General features: G+C 38.9%; 1 protein-coding gene across 2 annotated transcripts in view; it reads right to left on the minus strand.

Moving 5' to 3' along the window:
• nkd1 (naked cuticle homolog 1) overlaps nucleotides 1-18,973 on the minus strand; it is an 85,922-nt gene that overhangs the window by 27,538 nt on the left and 39,411 nt on the right. For both annotated transcript variants that reach the window (XM_012961126.3, NM_001016798.2), the window contains 1 exon segment: nucleotides 844-901. In XM_012961126.3, the coding sequence (XP_012816580.2) occupies nucleotides 844-901 (58 nt within the window).

An 18,973-nucleotide genomic window follows, 5' to 3' on the forward strand; every position in this document is an offset into this window, starting at 1 on the left:
GCTTATATAAAATGGATGAGGATTAAAGCCCAAACTGTGATTATACTGTTTTATGCATTGAAATAACGTGAACTGCAGTCTTCTATTATACATTTTTGTGTTTTAATAGGTACAAGAGATGCGATTTGTAAGGGAATGCTTAATCTACTTCATAAATTATAATGCAAATACAAAATAACTTGTAAAGGAGAACTAAACCCTAAAAAAGGTTCAATATCTCTATAGTAGTAATGATCCAGGCCTTTAAAGTTATCACAGGGGGTGACCATACTGGACACTATATCTTAGAAGTGTCTGCAACACTCACATGCTCAGTGTGCTCTAATCAGCTGTTGAGAAGCTAAGCTTGGGGGTCATCAGAAATTATTAAGCAAAGAAAATTATGTTTGTCTGTCGTACAAGCTGATCCTAATGGGCTGATGATTAAAGTCTGATGCTAATAGCACTGGATTTAGAGCTGCCATGCAGTAATCATCTGTGCTAATTACTAATCAGCCTTTTATTGTGATATTTACATCCCATATATACAGTATATTGTGAGTTGGTCCCTAAGCTCAGTAAGTGACAGCAGCACAGAGCATGTGTAGTGAATCAGCAGAAAAGAAGATGGGGAGCTACTCGGGGCATCTCTGGGGCGCAGATCATCCATGCGGCAACTAATCGCCCGTGTGTCTTCGCCCTAAAGGGCTGTGGTTGCCTTGGGCTGGTACAGAAACCCAAAACATAACGTACAACTTTTCTAGCCTACGTCTTTGGTTAAGCTTTAGTTCTCCTTTAATGATAAATTATCAATTTCTGTGATATAGTTGTATGTAAGAAATATGTAAGTGATTAATAACTTACCTTCCAGATGAAAATGCTCATTTGCAATGTTATCTTTACAAATTTCATCTGATGAATCCTGCCAATATGCAAAAAATATATATAAAAATCATAGACATATACAGCACATAAGTATCTGTAAACAATTTTACTTAAAATTAATAAAAAGCCCCCTAAAATCTTTGGAAATTGATGTTGCCTAAGAAATAAGACAATGAAGATTTGCAAAACTTAATTTCCCTCCAGTTTTACCTGGCAGCCCCGTGTACCACTTGGCATGTGGCACCATTTGGAGTTGACCAAAGTCTTAGGGGCAATTAAAGGTCTATTGGTACCCCCCAGCTAGCAATGTATGCCCCTAGGTAAATGTTAACTTGTTCATGTTAGTTCTCCTTTAATAAAGGGATACACTAAATCCCAGACTTTGTTAAAGGACAATGAAAGGTTAATATAAATTAAAAGTAAGTCTAAAGGCATTCTTTTTAAGTACTTACTGCATATCTAAATTCCCAGATCCCTGCTTGCTTCTCTGAGATATGGTGCTGGCAGCCTACAGCAGTGTGAAGACTCCAGTGACATCACTGAAATCTCTATGTCCTTCCTGTAGGTGCCAGCGGCAGCCTTCCTATTCTCTGAGCATGTGTGTAACTTGATCCTGTCTCCTGTTCTGAGCTACACAAGCCCACCAGCCAATCAGAAGCGGATCTGGCAGAGTGGAGGGGGGGAGGGAATGAAACACATGTGCAGTATGAAGCAAGGAGGGAAAGGAAGAGAGAATACCTTTTTAGAGATGGCTGCCTGTTCTAGAAAATGTGAAATAAGTGTGACTGAGTAAATATTTGATTAGGTGAGCCAAAAGTGTGGCGTTTTTACTAAACAATAGGAGGACTATTGGGCAGTATGATTTTTAAATTTTGACTTGCATTCTCCTTTAAGGATTTGACTAATTAAGAGCCTTTTTTAGCAGTACTCAGATTTGGCTGAATCCAAGTGCCTGGCTGAACCGAATGTAAACCTGACTTTTGATCAAACAAATAGGGAAATCAGAAATTTCAGCAAGCAGTTCTTTTGAACATGTACTTGCCCTAATTTGCATACTGAAATTATAGTTCAGGTTCAGCTTGATTCATTCATGAAATATTCTGGATTCGTCCAAATCCCATAATAGTGGATTCAACTAACCCCTACTTTAAAATATTTGACTGGTTCCAGTTCTTTGTTCGTGTACTTTATTATTTGTTATCTGCACATAATATCTTAATGCAGTAATTTGTTAATCAACACTTTCTCCTTCTATTGTATTCTTTTTTTAAAGGTAATAGCTGTAAAAATGCAGCTTTGTCTAGGCAAAGATGATTACTAGTATGAATGTCCCAGGATGGGCTGGGAGCATTCCACAATATACAATGTTGACCGAAAAAATGTAATTTGTAATATCCAGCAAATTCTTACTAATTCTAATACCATGCTCAGTGAAGTACTAGTCAAAGCACAATATTTAATTTCTGTGTTTGTTAATGCATAAGAACTATCATGTTCAACCCTTCCAAATGGACCTTCAGCCATACATACATAAAACTATTTGTCTCCCTTGAGATTACTGTAGGCCTGGATATTATAATGCCTGTCCAAGCCACTCATAAAGGGAATCTGCCATCACATCTGGAAAGGGCATTTCAAAGTCTTACTTCCTTCACAGACATAGAACAATTTGCATAGCTTTATTTGAAATGTTAATTTCTCAAGTCTAAAGGGGTGGCCTCCTGTCCCTACATTGAAAAAAATCTTCACTCCACTATGTCTGTTATGTCCTCTAAATGTACTTTTAAAGCACCTCTTCTCTAGATATCTAACCATCTAATTGTCCCATTTTGAAGCATCTTCTTGCTCATTCACATCCTTCCAAAACATAAGGCAAACAAAGTTCTAGATAAAAGTCAGTTTTATGCAGCACCTGGTAAAACTGCTAATATTAGCATGCATTAAATATAACAAGAAAACATATTTTTTCCTCTTTATAAATCCTTTAATATGTAATTTAGGGAACTTGTTCATAAAAACAGCATTAAGGATCTGCAAAGAGATTATAGGTCAGCAAAACATTAATAAAAGCAATGGAAGAATTTAGTTGAGAGGAAAGCCTTGCCAAGGCAAGTTTGTTGACACTATAAAACAAAATTAAAATGCAATATAAATCATTCCCGAAGGGCCTTTTATTCCTAATACTGTATTGTTAAGGCAGGGTCATTCAATGAGCAAAAAGGAAAGCCTTTTTTGTTACAGAAAATTAAGTTAAAGGACAAGGAAAGCCTATTTGGGGGGGGGCTGAAAAAATGTTACAAATAAATCACTAGACCTGCTAGTTTATATACACATATATAAATAGTGAGAAAGATAGAAGAGCATGGAGGAGCACTCACTAAACAAAAGGACAACATGTCTGGCTGCAGGTAAAGTGTCAACAAAAAAACAAGAAGGTATTGCACTCTATAGGCTTAGTTAGGAAAAACTCATTCTAATAAATAAACCCACAAAAACCATATACACATATATACAGTATAACCTACTCAGATTTATAAATATATATATGCAAACAAAGTCTATCCATCCATGAACACATTAAGCTGTTATATGTCACCGTACATAAATGTTTGTGCTTAGGTAAATAAATAGAACATAAATCATATACATGACCAGCTTTTATTTTAACTTTACATTAAATTATGCTGATGATTACCATAAATTTAACTAAAGGACACGTCTGTTCCAAAACACAGTGCAAAATGTAACTTTCTGACATTTTCCTTCATGCAAAAGTGAACAGTGTCCTCCAGCAGCCATATGTTACAATGATTTGGACCTCATGTCCAAATGTCCAGCTGGAGTCAGTACATTAAAGGAAAAGTAACACTAAAAATTTTTAACTAAAAAATCTATTCTACCCTGCCCCAATAATTGCCCTATCCTGAAAACCATTTGTTATTTTGAATGCTTTAGAAGAAAATACCTGTTAAACTCGGTTTCCTGTCATTTGAACAAAGGTGATACGGGAAAAGTATCAGGAGATGCATCAACTATGCGGCGATCGATTGATCGAGCCTAGCCTGACTCCTTCCTATACAGAAGTCAGGCTAGGCTCGATCAATCGATCGCCACATAGTTGATGCATCTCCTGATACTTTCCTCGGCATCGCCATATTGCCTTTGTTCAAATGACAGGAAGCCAAGTTTTTGGCTATTTTCTACTACTAAAGCATTCAAAATAACAAATGGTTTTCAGGATAGGGCAATTATTGGGGGAGGGTAGAATAGATTTTTTAGTTAAAATTTTTTAGTGTTACTTTTCCTTTAAATCATTGCTAAATGTGCCTGTGGTTCTGAAACCCAGTTTCCAGACACAGTTTACCTTCTATAAAAAATACCCTGCCGTCTAGAACAGTTGAAATCCACATGTGGGGAAAAAACTGAAAGCAAGTACAAAGCAAACATGGTAGAATTTTAATTGGTAAGTATATTTTTCCTCTGTTTTAAGATCACATGAACTGGAATAGCCTTCTAATACTGGTCATATAAGTGTAGACCTGCTCACCAGTTGAGGCCTTTAAAGAAGCATTATGAAAATTGGCAATCCTAGTTTTGGGGGGGAAAAAAGGCCCAGATTTGTAGGCCTGGGCTTAAGGGAGGCAACACTATTGAAAAAAAAAAAAAGAAGTCACACTGAAAACTGGTTAGAGATTTCCCAGTACAGCTCCCTTTCTTCTGCTGACTGGAGGTTGATGTGTGAGGAAATGTGGGTGCAATAGCATGAGTGGGGGGCTCAGGGGAATAAATTGGGCTCATCAGATAATTTTGCCCTCAGGCAAATTATCACTCATATATATCCGCACAAGCCCTGATAACATATTGACTGGGAATGATCCCCATCATCTCATGACAGTTTGACACCCGGGGAAAGGATATCTTACATAGATGAAAAACTATTACATCTAAGGGCACTGGCACACAGAGAGATGAGCCACCTGCAACAAACCTCCATTACCATGGGGAAAAATCTCCCCGAAATGCTCTCACCAGCAAAATCTCACCTTTTTTTCAAAGTCACCTCAAATTTCCAAGAGCAAGCAACTAATTTCCCCATGTGCCAGTACCCTAAAAGTCTGAAAGTAGCTTTTCTTTTGCAAAATCCAAAATTACCAACCTAACTTATTAGTGATACCAGTTAGTTTATCCTGTGGTCTACTCTCTCAAGCATCCAAATAAGTAAGGAACAATAAGGGGCATATTTATTATGCTGTGTAAAAAACAGCGAGAAAATTTGCCACACATCGCCAGGCTTCGCTGGGTAAAAAACAGCGTAATTTTTTAATGGATTTTTTATTTCCGCTGGAACTTATGTAAAATAACAGCGTAAAATCTTGCGTTCGGAAGGCAATCGTTTATATTACACAGCTTTTTACGGCGTTTTTTTGGCAAATTCGTTATACACGGCATAATAAATATGCCCCTTATTGTTCCTTACTTATTTGGATGCTTGAGAGAGTAGACTCCAGTTACATTTTCATTAAACAGTCCTACAATGATTTCCTCCCTACAACTGTAAAGACATTTTAACAAGAACCAACATTCTTTAAATTCTTTCCACTTATTTTTATCTGGCCTACTACCTCACCACCGTTTTTTTTTTTTTTTGAAGAGCAGGCACTCATTGAGCAAGTCACCTTACGTGTTTCATATTCACAGACGCTTAATGTTAATGGTACATTCTCTACTTGGAATAAGGTTCTCAGTGGGGTCCCTCAGGGTTCTGTACTGGGTCCACTTTTGCTTAACTTGTTCATAAATGACTTGGGGGAGGGTATTATAAAGTAATGTATCAGTGTTTGCAGATGACACAAAACTCTGCAGACCAGTCAATTCTATCCAGGATGTGGCATGCTTGCAGCAGGATCTTGACCAACTGGCAATCTGGGCGGCTAAGTGGCAGATGAGATTTAATGTGGATAAATGTAAGGTCATGCACCTGGGATGTAAAAATATGCAAGCCACTTATATCCTTAATGGGACTGCACTAGGCAAATCCATAATGGAGAAGGACCTTAAAGTCCTTGTAGATAATAAACTTGGCTGTAACAAGCAATGCCAGGCAGCAGCTGCAAGGGCAAACAAGGTTTTGAGCAGTATTAAAAGGGGTATAGATTCATGGGAGGAGGGGGTTATTCTTCCCCTTTACAGAGCGCTGGTAAGGCTCCATCTAGAATATGCTGTCCAGTTCTGGTCTCCAGAGCTCAAACGGGACATGATTGAGTTAGAGAGGGTCCAGAGAAGGGCAACTAAGTTGGTAAAGGGTATGGAAAGTCTCAGTTATGAAGAAAGACTGGCCAAGTTGGGTCTGTTTACACTGGAGAAGAGGTGCTTAAGAGGTGACATGATAACTATGTATAAATATATAAGGGGATCATATAATAACCTTTCTAATGTTTTATTTACCAGTAGGTCCTTCCAACAGACACGAGAGAACCCACTCCGTTTAGAAGAAGGGAGGTTCCGTTTAAATATTCAGAAAGGATTTTTTTACTGTGAGAGCTATGAAGTTGTGAAATTCCCTTCCCGAATCAGTCGTGCTGGCTGATACATTATATAACTTTAAGAAGGGGCTGGATGGATTCTTAGCAAGTGAGGGAATACAGGGTTATGGGAGATAGCTCTTAGTACAAGTTGATCCAGGGACTGGTCCGATTGCCATCTTGGAGTCAGGAAGGAATTTTTTCCCCACTGCGGCAAATTAGAGAGGCTTCAGATGGGGTTTTTTTGCCTTCCTCTGGATCAACTAGTAGTTAGGCAGGTTATACATAGGCATTATGGGTGAAAGTGATGGACGTATGTCTTTTTTCAACCCAACTTACTATGTTACTATGATACACAATGGACAAAGTTATTGGTAGGACAAAATATTGCTTGACAAGGCTTGAACACATGGAAACTGTGTTGGACGATTTTTGGAAGTGTCCCTTGCTTATGCTGACAGATATCTGTGCACTTTAGTCACATGATCACTTGTTCCATTATGAAATAAAGGCTTACATAGAGAATGTTTATATATGCTTATCATTACTTATGCGTGAACATATTGCTTTGGAAGTATAATGTACTTATAAAAAAGGCTTGAGTTAAGTAAACTGGTTGCTAAGCAACATGATAATATATATGTGTTTGCATGTAGGGTGCGTTTTTACGTATATACATTGCGTGCGCAATTACGCATATACGCATGTGATTATACGCGTATGTAATGTATAGGGCGCAACATTGTGGAAGCAAATATGATGTTTGCGGAAGTTTACATTACGGTATCCTAGCAGAGGAGAACGCGCGCTTGTGCGGTAATTTTTTGGCGCCATACAGGGTTTAAAAGCTGTGTACTATACTATGGACACTAGAGCTCCCTTGACAAAGGCGTTTGAGCCGAAACATTGGGGTATTCTCTCATCCAGAGTATCTGCCTTCATATCATTTTGTTCAGTTTTTTCACTGGGCGGTATGTATTGTTTATTGATGGCTATTGTACTGTTTAAGATGCAATATTTTGGCTGCATAATGATTTGTTAAATAAAAATGTCTTTTAACTATAATACTTCCCTGGGAAAGTTTTTTCTGGTGTGCAGGGTTTATACGGGGTTTTATTGGTATATATAATCCTCTAATGGGGGGATTGTTGAAACCCTAGCACCTGGATATTTCATATATTTATTCATTTTTGATTGTTTGTAAAGGGCAAGAATATCTTAGCCCGGAGTGCACTCCATTATTCTAAATTCTGTTTAAGGGCTGTGGCAGACGGGGAGACTAGTCGCCCGCGACAAATCTCCCTTGTCACAGGCGACTAGTCTCCCTGAAATACCATCCCACTGGCGAGTATGTAAATCAGTGGTGGGGTGGCATACGCGGCACCGCGATTTCCCTGATGCCATCCCACCGCCGATTTACATTTTCGCGGGTAGGATGGCATTTCGGGGAGCTTAGTCACCCGTGGCAAGGGAGATTTGTCCCTTAAGAAATTGCATCTAATCATTTCTGAGTGCTAAATAAATATATCAGTAATCCTTAAATTGTTATAAGGGCAAAACCATAAAAAAAACAGCGCAAGGTAGATCTGCTTATGATTCTGCGAGGTAAGACAGAACCGCAAATATTTAACAGTAAGGAATGTGAATATGTTTCAGTATGCAAGGACAAAAAGGACTATTAATCAAAATATTAATTTAAACAGTCTGCATCTTAAAAAAAAATACAAACTTTGCTATTGATTCCAATGCCCTTATAAACTACTAGGTACTAGATAGTAGTAACATTAGCAAGGTTTGTTCCAGTAAATACAACCATGACTTACTCATCTGATGTTATGGGAACATGTGATTGCTTACGATAAATTACTTTTAAATGTGGCCCTCGTTACTTCCTCTATTGGACAATTTTTGTATGTATTGTTAGTCTGATCTATACATCTATCTATAGCCCTGTGGATTATGTTGGTACTTTTTAGATATGTGTTTACAATAGTAATAGAGCTAATTTTTTGTCCCACTGAAACCCTGCTCCAAAAAAATAATCCTAATGTATCTTAAGACTTGTCTTAACTTTTTTCGCATTACTGTTTATATTAACAAAACCCACCAATGTCAACTTGACATGTAAGATTAAATGCAGTTGCAGTTACGGATACTTTGCTGTCTCATTACTCATTTTCCTCAAAATAAATGAGATTGAACCAATTGGCTTAATTGGTCAACCCTAAATTGATCATTATTGCAGGGTTGTCTGAATGTGCCCTGTTTGAGGGAGAAACACTCAAATTAGTTAAAGAGGCTGAAAGGGGACAAAATATTTTCTCTATAAACATACTGGTGTTGGCGACTGCAGATTGCTTTTCAAGTGTTACAGTTCATATCAGGGTGATGCATTCTGAGTAAAGGTGTTTGCAGTTACAGTATGAGAGACCCTTGCAAGAGTGTCTTAAGAAGTCCAGCTAACGGCATCTTTACACTTCAGCCACCCTTTCCCTCCCCACTGACATTCCTTTGTCCTCCCACTCTCCCCATCCTCCTGCCCTCTCCCCTCCCTGCTGGCATCTGTGTTTGTAATCAGCAGAGCAGCAGCGAGCCAGGCAGATGAAAGAGAGAATTGTCTCCGACTTCCAAGCTTCCTAGATGGGCCACTCAATGATCAAAGGCAGAAGACACTGCTGTTTGCTTTTTGTTCCCTTAATAAACCCCATTAAACTGTTCCACATCTGATTAACACTCCATTTCAACAGTACCTCAAAGGATTTATTTCTTTTCTTTTTTGGGTCTTTTTCTGTTCTCCATAAATGTCAAAAACCCACTACTAACCTCTTTTTCAGAAAAACTAGACAATATGATTTGCTCTTAAAGGGACCTCTTTTTTTAGAAAGAGTTAAAGTAATAGTGCCTGTGCTGAACTTATTGTTTTGACTATTCTTTAGAAACTATGTATAAACAGGGAAAAGCAACAAATCAAAGTAATGTATAGGGTGTCATTCTCACCTTTACAAAGCACTGGTATGGCTCTATCTGAAATATGTGGTGTAGTTTTGGACTCCAGTGCTCAAATGGAATTGTGTTGATTTAGAGGGAGTTCAAAGAAGGAAAACTGTAAGGATCGCCGAAAAGGCCAGCATACGTTCCTACCTCTATGCGCGCTGGTCCCCAGGCTCCTTCAATGAGGGGTGCTCCTGTGTGCACTGTTCCTAGGCACTTGCACATGGCTGCACGGTAACACTGACACTGCGTAATGACGCCAGTGGACACATAGATGTAACTTTTGGAGTGAAATTCACATTTAAATTGAGCTTCTTTGCTTGTTTAAGTGCCCAAGCTGGTTTAGAATATTCTGACTTTGCTAAAGCCTTTGTTGTTCTGATTCCTGCTGGTTTTGACTTTTTGCCAGTATGGGAATGTTTACACTGGAGAAGAGGCGCTTAAGGGCTCTGGCACACTTGCGAGTCTTTTTCGCCAATTTCCGGAAATCGCCCCGCCGCGTCTGCCATCCCGCCGGCGGGATGGCAGGGGTAGGCAACTCGGGGAGATTAGTCGCCTGCGAACAGGGAGTTTTATCGCGGGCGACTAATCTCCCCGTGTGCCAGAGCCCTAAGGGTTAGGATAGGTCATAATTATGATAACTATGTATAAATATATAAAGGGGTTAAGGAAGGAGTGAGCTTTTTTACCCGGTACATTTTGCCTGTAGTAATATTTTGCAATGTGGTTTGTCTGGACCAGAAAAATATGCTGAGAAAAAGCAGATGTCACTATTACCCCATCCTTGCATCCACCAGTGTGATTGAGCCTGACCCTCCCTTTGTTTTAGTTATTTGCGGGTCATGAAAAATTCATCTCGCACCAGACCCTAACCAGCACCCACAGTTACCTGCAAAGTGTTGCCATTGTAGGACCTGAACCCAACGCATACCTGCGTACACTACCTGTATGCTACTCCTGTGCATAGGAAGGAAGACAGGAAAACTTTAAGAGTAAAGTAAAAGTGTACTTCCCCCACACCCAACCTGAACTCACAATGATTACCCAAGTTTCAACCATAACATATCCTGAAAGTATAGTCAGTTTGCTTTAGGAAGTTAAACAGAGGAGCTGAGGGAAATTTTTAATAGAATGGTACCAATTCTGAAATCCGTAAAACATAAATAACCTGTGATAATATTGTTGTTTTTTCTAAAATGTTATGGCCTTAAATTCAAACAGTTAAATATGTTTTTAATTTTAACTTTGAAAGTAAACGGCAGCTTTTAGCAGTATAAATATAAATAATGTATACCAACAAAAATATCAGCAGCTCATTGACGCCCAGAATAAAGTCTTCCATAGAGTAATAGGACATGCAGAAATTTGTAGTTTTTTGACACCCCATTGATTCATCACTCTTTGAGTGCCATTTTTTATGCTGTGCAAAAAACAGTGAACAAATACACACATCACCATTTGAACACTAAGCAAGGCTGTTTGGAAAAGAAACCTGTGTATTTATCAAGCTATGAATTAATTGCTGTGTAAAAATTCTGCGTAAAAAGCAGCAGCAACTTGGAAATGTAAAAATAACAGTGTAAAATGATGACCAATAAAATACACATTGCCACTTATTTTACACAGCTTTTTTCTAGCGTTAATCATTTTTAACAGCGTGATAAATAGGTCCCTCTTAGTGTGTATTTTGCAGGAAGAGCTGGCAATCTAATCTATTATACCAAAGCACAAGGAGATAATACTCAAGGTCATTAATCGTATTAATGCATTTTAGTGAATAATTTCCTGCCACTAACTTTCCTTGGGCACATCAACATAACATAACTTTCCTTACGGTGACCATACAACAGGTAAGGAGGTAGAAACAATAGGATTTCTACCTCCTTCTGCCGATTCAGATCTGAAGGGAGAATTTTGGTCAGGCGCCTTCTATGGCGCCCGATCAAAATTTTTAAACTGGTCCGATCGGCGAGTCGTCCGATATCAGCAGGTTCCTGCGATATCGGTCGACTCGCCGACATACCATACACGCACCGATTATCGTACGAAACGAGGTTTCGTACGATAATATCGGTACGTGTATGGCCACCTTAAGACTATTATTCAGACTGAAATTGTAGGATAAAGCCAAATCATATGATGTTCTGAACATGAAATAGTTGACAGACACCGATAGTACAAAAGTGATTTCTAGTGAAATTTTATGTAGGTCCCCAAGGATATTGTCAGATAAACAATACATGTGCAGATTTTATCATTATTCAACCTAAATTTTTTAACCTGTGCAATCGACTAAACGACCGATAGCCATGGTAGGAAAATTATCGGGACAATACACAGGGACCGAAAATCATACGAAACGTTATATTGGTGCGTGTATGGCCAGCTTAAGGCACATCAATATACATAAAGCTTGACAGTAAGTAACTTTGAGTCAGTAACAACAGTTAAGGTCAGCCCTGCCATATTCAATACTTAAACATAATAATGCTTGACCATTACTTTAACCATTACTTCAACTGTCTTGGAACAAAGAACCTTTTTAATGTGCCACAATTAAGCACAGACAACTGTCCTGGCCCACTTTTCTAAAAGAGAGTGTGACTTTCTCATACATGCAAATGGACACTCTTCCCTTTAAAAATGTATCTAACTTTGTGCAAGTAAATGCATGTAATTTCCCATGGACTATATAGTCATTGGTATGTATGCAGGCTTTCAAAAAATAATTTGGCAATGAAGCTCCGTAAGAAAAAATTAGTTAATAAACAGATAGCACCCACCCTAAATTAAACTGCAAGGGGTATCAGTCAAGCCAGAACTGCATGGGACACACGTTGGTGCAGTGATCTAAATTATAGACCCAGGTCCGATCAGGCACATCTGATTAGTCTGAAAAGTGCAATTTGTATTATATTCAACTACCAATTGATTAGGATGCAGGTTTTTCAATTAGTTCACATGCCTTTACTCATTTAGTTTAAGATCTCTGCAACCATCCATTTCACATGTGGGGCAAACTAAAATGAATTTATTTTCCAGTCATGTACATCTAAATACCCCAGCTGCCTTCATCACTATATCAGAGAGAGGATAAAAATGTATTTTGTTTAAATGTAACTAAAAATGTAAATGTCATACTCCCTCTCTGAATCAAAATTTTACAATTCTGGCAAGTCATTTGTATTAGCCTCTGTGTGACTGCCAATGATATAAATCAATAAACGTTTCCTTTTTTTTTTCTGGCATAAAAGACACACCAAAAAAATGACACAAGCAGCAAGTGTCACACATGGTTATCAAGGAGTTAAATGCTATTTCGTTTTTTAATCAATCCTTAAATACTGATGAGTGCTATTTAATAATACAGAAAAATCTAAAAAATAAAAAAACAGCTGATGACATATTACTAAAGCACTAATCTTTAAATCTTGGTGTCAGTAACGGGACATGGTATGAAGATCTAACTCTGCATACCAGCAATCCACAAACACAACGACAGATTTCATTGATCCAAAGCCAACAAAATATTGGCCTCCAGCCTGACGGCTATTTCAGTATCACGCTCTGGCTGGCTATCAAAACTCTACAAATGTGCATTCAGTGTCCAGCCACTGTGAGGCCACACTAAAGAGCAAATAGTAGAATGGGAGGTAGGATAGAAGAGCAGGAGCTAAAGCAAACAACATATTTTGTTTTGGGGTTTTTTGTTTTTATTTTTTTTTTTTTTTTACAGGTTACAAGTTTATCAAGTGAAGAAGCAGATGATTGTCTTTCATGTAAAATTTGAGTAAAGTGCTGCAGTTTTGCATTCAACCTCTGTCTTAAATTACCCATAGGAAATGCAGACTTTTGAGTAACACCCAGGTAATGTCACATGCAGTTTCCAAGGAGCAGGACCAGCCCCCTAGGAAGGAATTATTTATACATACCTGGATTCCCTGGTAATCACTGTAACCACAGCTTTGCTGCAGTAATGTGATGCAATGTTAATGTCATTTTTTCAAACATATTTTGCTTTTGGACCAAGGGTTTTTAAATTGACAAACAGCCAACTGAGTTGGCTATTCTTTTATATACAGGTATGGGATCCCTTATCAAGAAACCCATTATCCAGAAAGTTCCAAATTACAGAAAGGCCATGACCCATAGACTCCATTATAAGCAGATAATTCTAATTTTTAAAAATGATTTCCTTTTTCTCTGTAATAATAAAACAGTGCCTTGTACTTGATCCCAACTAAGAAGTAATTAATCCTTATTGGAGGCAAAACAATCCTATTGGGTTTATTCAGTATTCAAATTATTTTTAGCAGACTTAAATTGTGGAGATCCAAATTACGCAAAGATCCCTTAACCAGAAAACCCCAGGCCCCAAGTATCCTGGATAACAGGTCCCATACCTTTATATAAGTCCACGAATGGTGCACACAGAAAACTCCAGGTACTGCCTGGATGCATGGTTTACATAACAATTAGTAAGCACAAACAAACTGCACTCACAGGACTTGTAAGAAGCAAAAAAATGTGTCTAATTCAATGTTTCAGCTTATACCCAAGCCATCTTCTTGTGTGTGTGTGTGGTGTGTGTGGTGTGTATATATACAGTGGCTTGCAAAAGTATTCAGCCCCCTTGAACGTTTCCACATTTTGTCACATTACAGCCACAAACATGAATCAATTTTATTGGAATTCCACGTGAAAGACCAATACAGAGTGCTGTACACGTGAGAAGTGGAACGAAAATCATACATTATTCCAAACATTTTTTACAAATAAATAACTGCAAAGTGGGGTGTGCGTAATTATTCAGCCCCCTTTGGTCTGAGTGCAGTCAGTTGCCCATAGACATTGCCTGATGAGTGCTAATGACTAAATAGAGTGCACCTGTGTGTAATCTAATGTCAGTACAAATATAGCTGCTCTGTGACGGCCTCAGAGGTTGTCTAAGAGAATATTGGGAGCAACAACACCATGAAGTCCAAAGAACACACCAGACAGGTCAGGGATAAAGTTATTGAGTAATTTAAAGCAGGCTTAAGCTACAAAAAGATTTCCAAAGCCTTGAACATCCCACGGAGCACTGTTCAAGCGATCATTAAGAAATGGAAGGAGTATGGCACAACTGTAAACCTACCAAGACAAGGCCATCCACCTAAACTCACAGGCCGAACAAGGAGAGCGCTGATCAGAAATGCAGCCAAGAGGCCCATGGTGACTCTGGACGAGCTGCAGAGATCTACAGCTCAGGTGGGGGAATCTGGCCATAGGACAACTATTAGTCATGCACTGCACAAAGTTGGCCTTTATGGAAGAGTGGCAAGAAGAAAGCCATTGTTAACAGAAAACCATAAGAAGTCCCGTTTGCAGTTTGCCACAAGCCATGTGGGGGACACAGCAAACATGTGGAAGAAGGTGCTCTGGTCAGATGAGACCAAAATTGAACTTTTTGGCCAAAATGCAAAACGCTATGTGTGTCGGAAAACTAACACTACACATCACTCTGAACACACCATCCCCACTGTCAAATATGGTGGTGGCAGCATCATGCTCTGGGGGTGCTTCTCTTCAGCAGGGACAGGGAAGCTGGTCAGAGTTGATGGGAAGATGGATGGAGCCAAATACAGGGCAATCTTGGAAGAAAACCTCTTGGAGTCTGCAAAAGACTTGAGACTGGGGCGGAGGTTCACCCTCCAGCAGGACAACGACCCTAAACATAAAGCCAGGGCAACAATGGAATGGTTTAAAACAAAACATATCCATGTGTTAGAATGGCCCAGTCAAAGTCCAGATCTAAATCCAATCGAGAATCTGTGGCAAGATCTGAAAACTGCTGTTCATAAACGCTGTCCATCTAATCTGACTGAGCTGGAGCGGTTTTGCAAAGAAGAATGGGCAAGGATTTCAGTCTCTAGATGTGCAAAGCTGGTAGAGACACACCCTAAAAGACTGGCAGCTGTAATTGCAGCAAAAGGTGGTTCTACAAAGTATTGACTCAGGGGGCTGAATAATTACGCACACCCCACTTTGCAGTTATTTATTTGTAAAAAATGTTTGGAATCGTGTATGATTTTCGTCACACTTTTTCGTACACCACTTTGTATTGGTCTTTCACGTGGAATTCCAATAAAATTGATTCAAGTTTGTGGCTGTGATGTGACAAAATGTGGAAAAGTTCAAGGGGGCCGGATACTTTTGCAAGCCACTGTATATATCTGCAGATTTTTTACATTATTTGCTGTCCCAGCAGAGTTTACCATTAGCAAGGCAGCAATGCAAACCGCTGCATGACAGTGCTGCCCATATATATATATATATATATATATATATATATATAAATGGAGAAGAACGGCACTCCCCTATCTATCTATTATATATATATATATATATATATATATATATATATATATAAAACACATTAAAAGTATTAAAACAATGATGTATCACTTTAGTTTAAGTGAGAACAGTACCAATAAATATTGGACAGCATTTGATTCACTTATAGAGTCTGAAGAACCCTTATGAACTAATTTCTGTGAATTCATGTACTATACTTTGCCCTTTGTGGGAGTCCATGGTGCATGTGCAAGTGCATGTCACTGCCTGGAGAAGATTTGGAACTGATCCCAGATCCCTGATGACTACATGTAAATATTCATCTGAGAAATATGCTGTTAGCAGTCACAAATATTAACATTCATTTATCCAGGACACAGGAAGGGGTCTGTGTGATCCTCTCTTTGGACATAACATGCTACCCACAAAACAATGCTACATTTGAATTTAAAGTGGACTTCTGAGGCGAAGGCGCAGCAGTGACAACTAAAGGTTGTTATTTGCGTTTGTGTCTGGAACATTGCAGAGGACTATAATACCATATATTTCACTTGTATAAACTGTCCCTGGGCAGCATGATGGAATTATTCCAACAACAGAAACATGCTTTGAATAACTCAACCTTCCCCTCAAGAAAAACCAGAAATGTTTCCAATATATTTAAAAAAAACAAAAAAAAACAACTCTAATAGAGAGACACAGATCACTGGAGTTCATTTACTGTAGCAAACATAGCCTCATTTTCCAATTTCAAACCTGTAGGCTAGGCCAAATATCCTGGTACACTGTACATTATGACAGATGAACCCACTAAATTACTACTGCTGGGTTTTATTTATACTGAGCTTTACTTCAATGGGACACAAAGGTACACTTTCTGCAGCACAATTATAGCACTAGATTTTAAAGTGTGTTGGCCCTTGAACCAAAGTTAATGAACTACAGAGCAGCTGGGGAAAAGGTATATATTTGGCATGTATGGTAAGATGTTAAGAACTCTTTTTTTATGCAACCTAACAGATGACCAAGAGTGATACTGATTGGTGAAGGTTTATAAATGAAAATTCTCATTAGACCATTTTAAGCTTCACAAGTGTTCTGTAGAAAACACAACTGAGAGGAATTATCCCCTGTTACAGGTACAGAATGTGTAATAGATTAAAAATATTAACTCAATGAAAAATATTTTTTTCATATAAATCTTATATTTTTAATTAAATATTGAGTTAAATGTAATATTGGGTTAAATTGAAAACAAGTGGTTTAGATACTAATCAATGATTTTTAAGATTTGTATGGTGCAAATTTTGTTTCAATATATGATTCTGTTGAATTCTGAACTGTGGATTAACATGCATAAAACTCTTAGAAAAGGCAAGCAATATTTTCAGCTATGTTGTACAAATTTCTTATCAGAGGGCAATCTACCTTCTTGACCAAATCTTTAGTGTTAGAACCTCAAATTCATAAAAAGAATCACTACCAAAGTACACTGACTAATAACCAAAGAAGTCTGAACCCTAAATTGTACTGGTTACTTGTTGCCTTTGTATGCTTTCTTGTGTGTTTAATGTATACACCTATTATTGTACAATGCTGTGGAATATTTGGGGGTTGTATAAATACATGTTAATAATAATCTGCAATCGGAAGTGCAGATTCAGTTGTATACAAAACAGAAGCAGTTGTTTTACAAAGCAATGAAATTCATTAAATGGCCCACAGATGTTCTTTACCCTTCTCCATATTTCTTTATGGTGCAAGCTACTAGTGCTGGGAAACCCTGGTGATACCTTTCCCTCTAAGGGCTCTGGCACACGGGGAGATTAGTCGCCCGCGACAAATCTCCCTGTTCGCGGGCGACTAATCTCCCCGAGTTGCCATCACCTGCGAAAGTGTAAGTCGCCAGTGGGATGGCACACGCGGCGGCGCGATTTCGGCAAATCGGCGAAAAAGCCTCGTGAGGCAACTTCAGCGATTTGCAGAAATCGCGCCACCGCGTGTGCCATCCCTAATCTCCCCGAGACCAACTCGGGGAGATTAGTCGCCCGCGAACAGGGAGATTTGTCGCAGGCGACTAATCTCCCCGTGTGCCAGAGCCCTAAAGTGGGAGTTTTCACATCAGTCACCATCAGTAGACAAAACACACTTGTACAATTGGAATCACACTCAGGCATAATTTTGATGCACAGCACCAGCCAGCACCCAGTTTACAAATTGAAAATATGGAGTGCAATTGTTGTAACCAAGGTAATGGGGCAAAATACCCCTTTGTTCAACATGACTTTAGTGAATAGTGCTTGTCCGGAATAAACATCTTATGTTTTTCCAGCATTATGCAGGCGTATTAGCTGTGCACTGGTAATCTAACTATCTGCCTCACGAGGACCAAACATGAAGTAGCTTTAACTATTCTATTTGGCTCACAAAATAACAAACCATAAAATTTTGAATGATTAAAACAACAGGTAAAACGTAAGTTAAAGGACAAGGAAAGGCTAAGTCACTTGGGGGTGCCAAAATTTTAGGCACAACCAAAGGGCCTTTAATCGCTTACCTTGTACCCTGGGCTGGTGCCCCTGTTAGGAGAAAACAGTACCTGTAGCGGAGTGCATCCTCCTTCCGGCTTTGTTTTGCAAGGACTACACGACAGGCGCAGTAGAGTGAAAAGCAGACTTCTCTGTTAACGTTCGGCTTTTCGCTCTACTGCGCACGCGCAAGCGAAGACGGAAGGAGGAATCGCTGCAGCTACCCCGGGCTGGTGCTGTTCTCTCCGAACAGGGGCACCAGCCTGGGGTAAAAGGTAGGCGATTTAAGTCACTTGGGGGTGCCTAATATTTTGGCACCCCCAAGTGACTTTGCCTTTCCTTCTCCTTTAAGCACAAGCTCTATTTAACGAACTAATCTTGAAAACGGGGAACATTGTCCCTATAAACACACCGTTAGATTTTTACCCGGGTTTTTAGTTGCTCTTTAATAGTAGACAGAGTGAAGGTTCTCAGACTGAAAATAACAAATATGTTCTGATATGTTCATAAAATATACCCTCATGTTATTGCAGGACATGTAAAGCCTACATTTGCCTACAATGTTTATCAGTTGGGCATGTCTCCCCCGCCCAAATGACATTATTTGTACTGCATATAATCACCTCCACTTGCCAGCACCATCACATTTTCCTTAAGTAAATACCAGCTTTCACCCGGTGGCCATTTTCCCTCTGATACACAATCACATCTGCAAACAGCATATACACACAC

The sequence above is a fragment of the Xenopus tropicalis genome, chromosome 4 (genome assembly GCF_000004195.4).
Source record: "Xenopus tropicalis strain Nigerian chromosome 4, UCB_Xtro_10.0, whole genome shotgun sequence".
Classification (NCBI taxonomy): Eukaryota; Metazoa; Chordata; class Amphibia; order Anura; family Pipidae; genus Xenopus; species Xenopus tropicalis.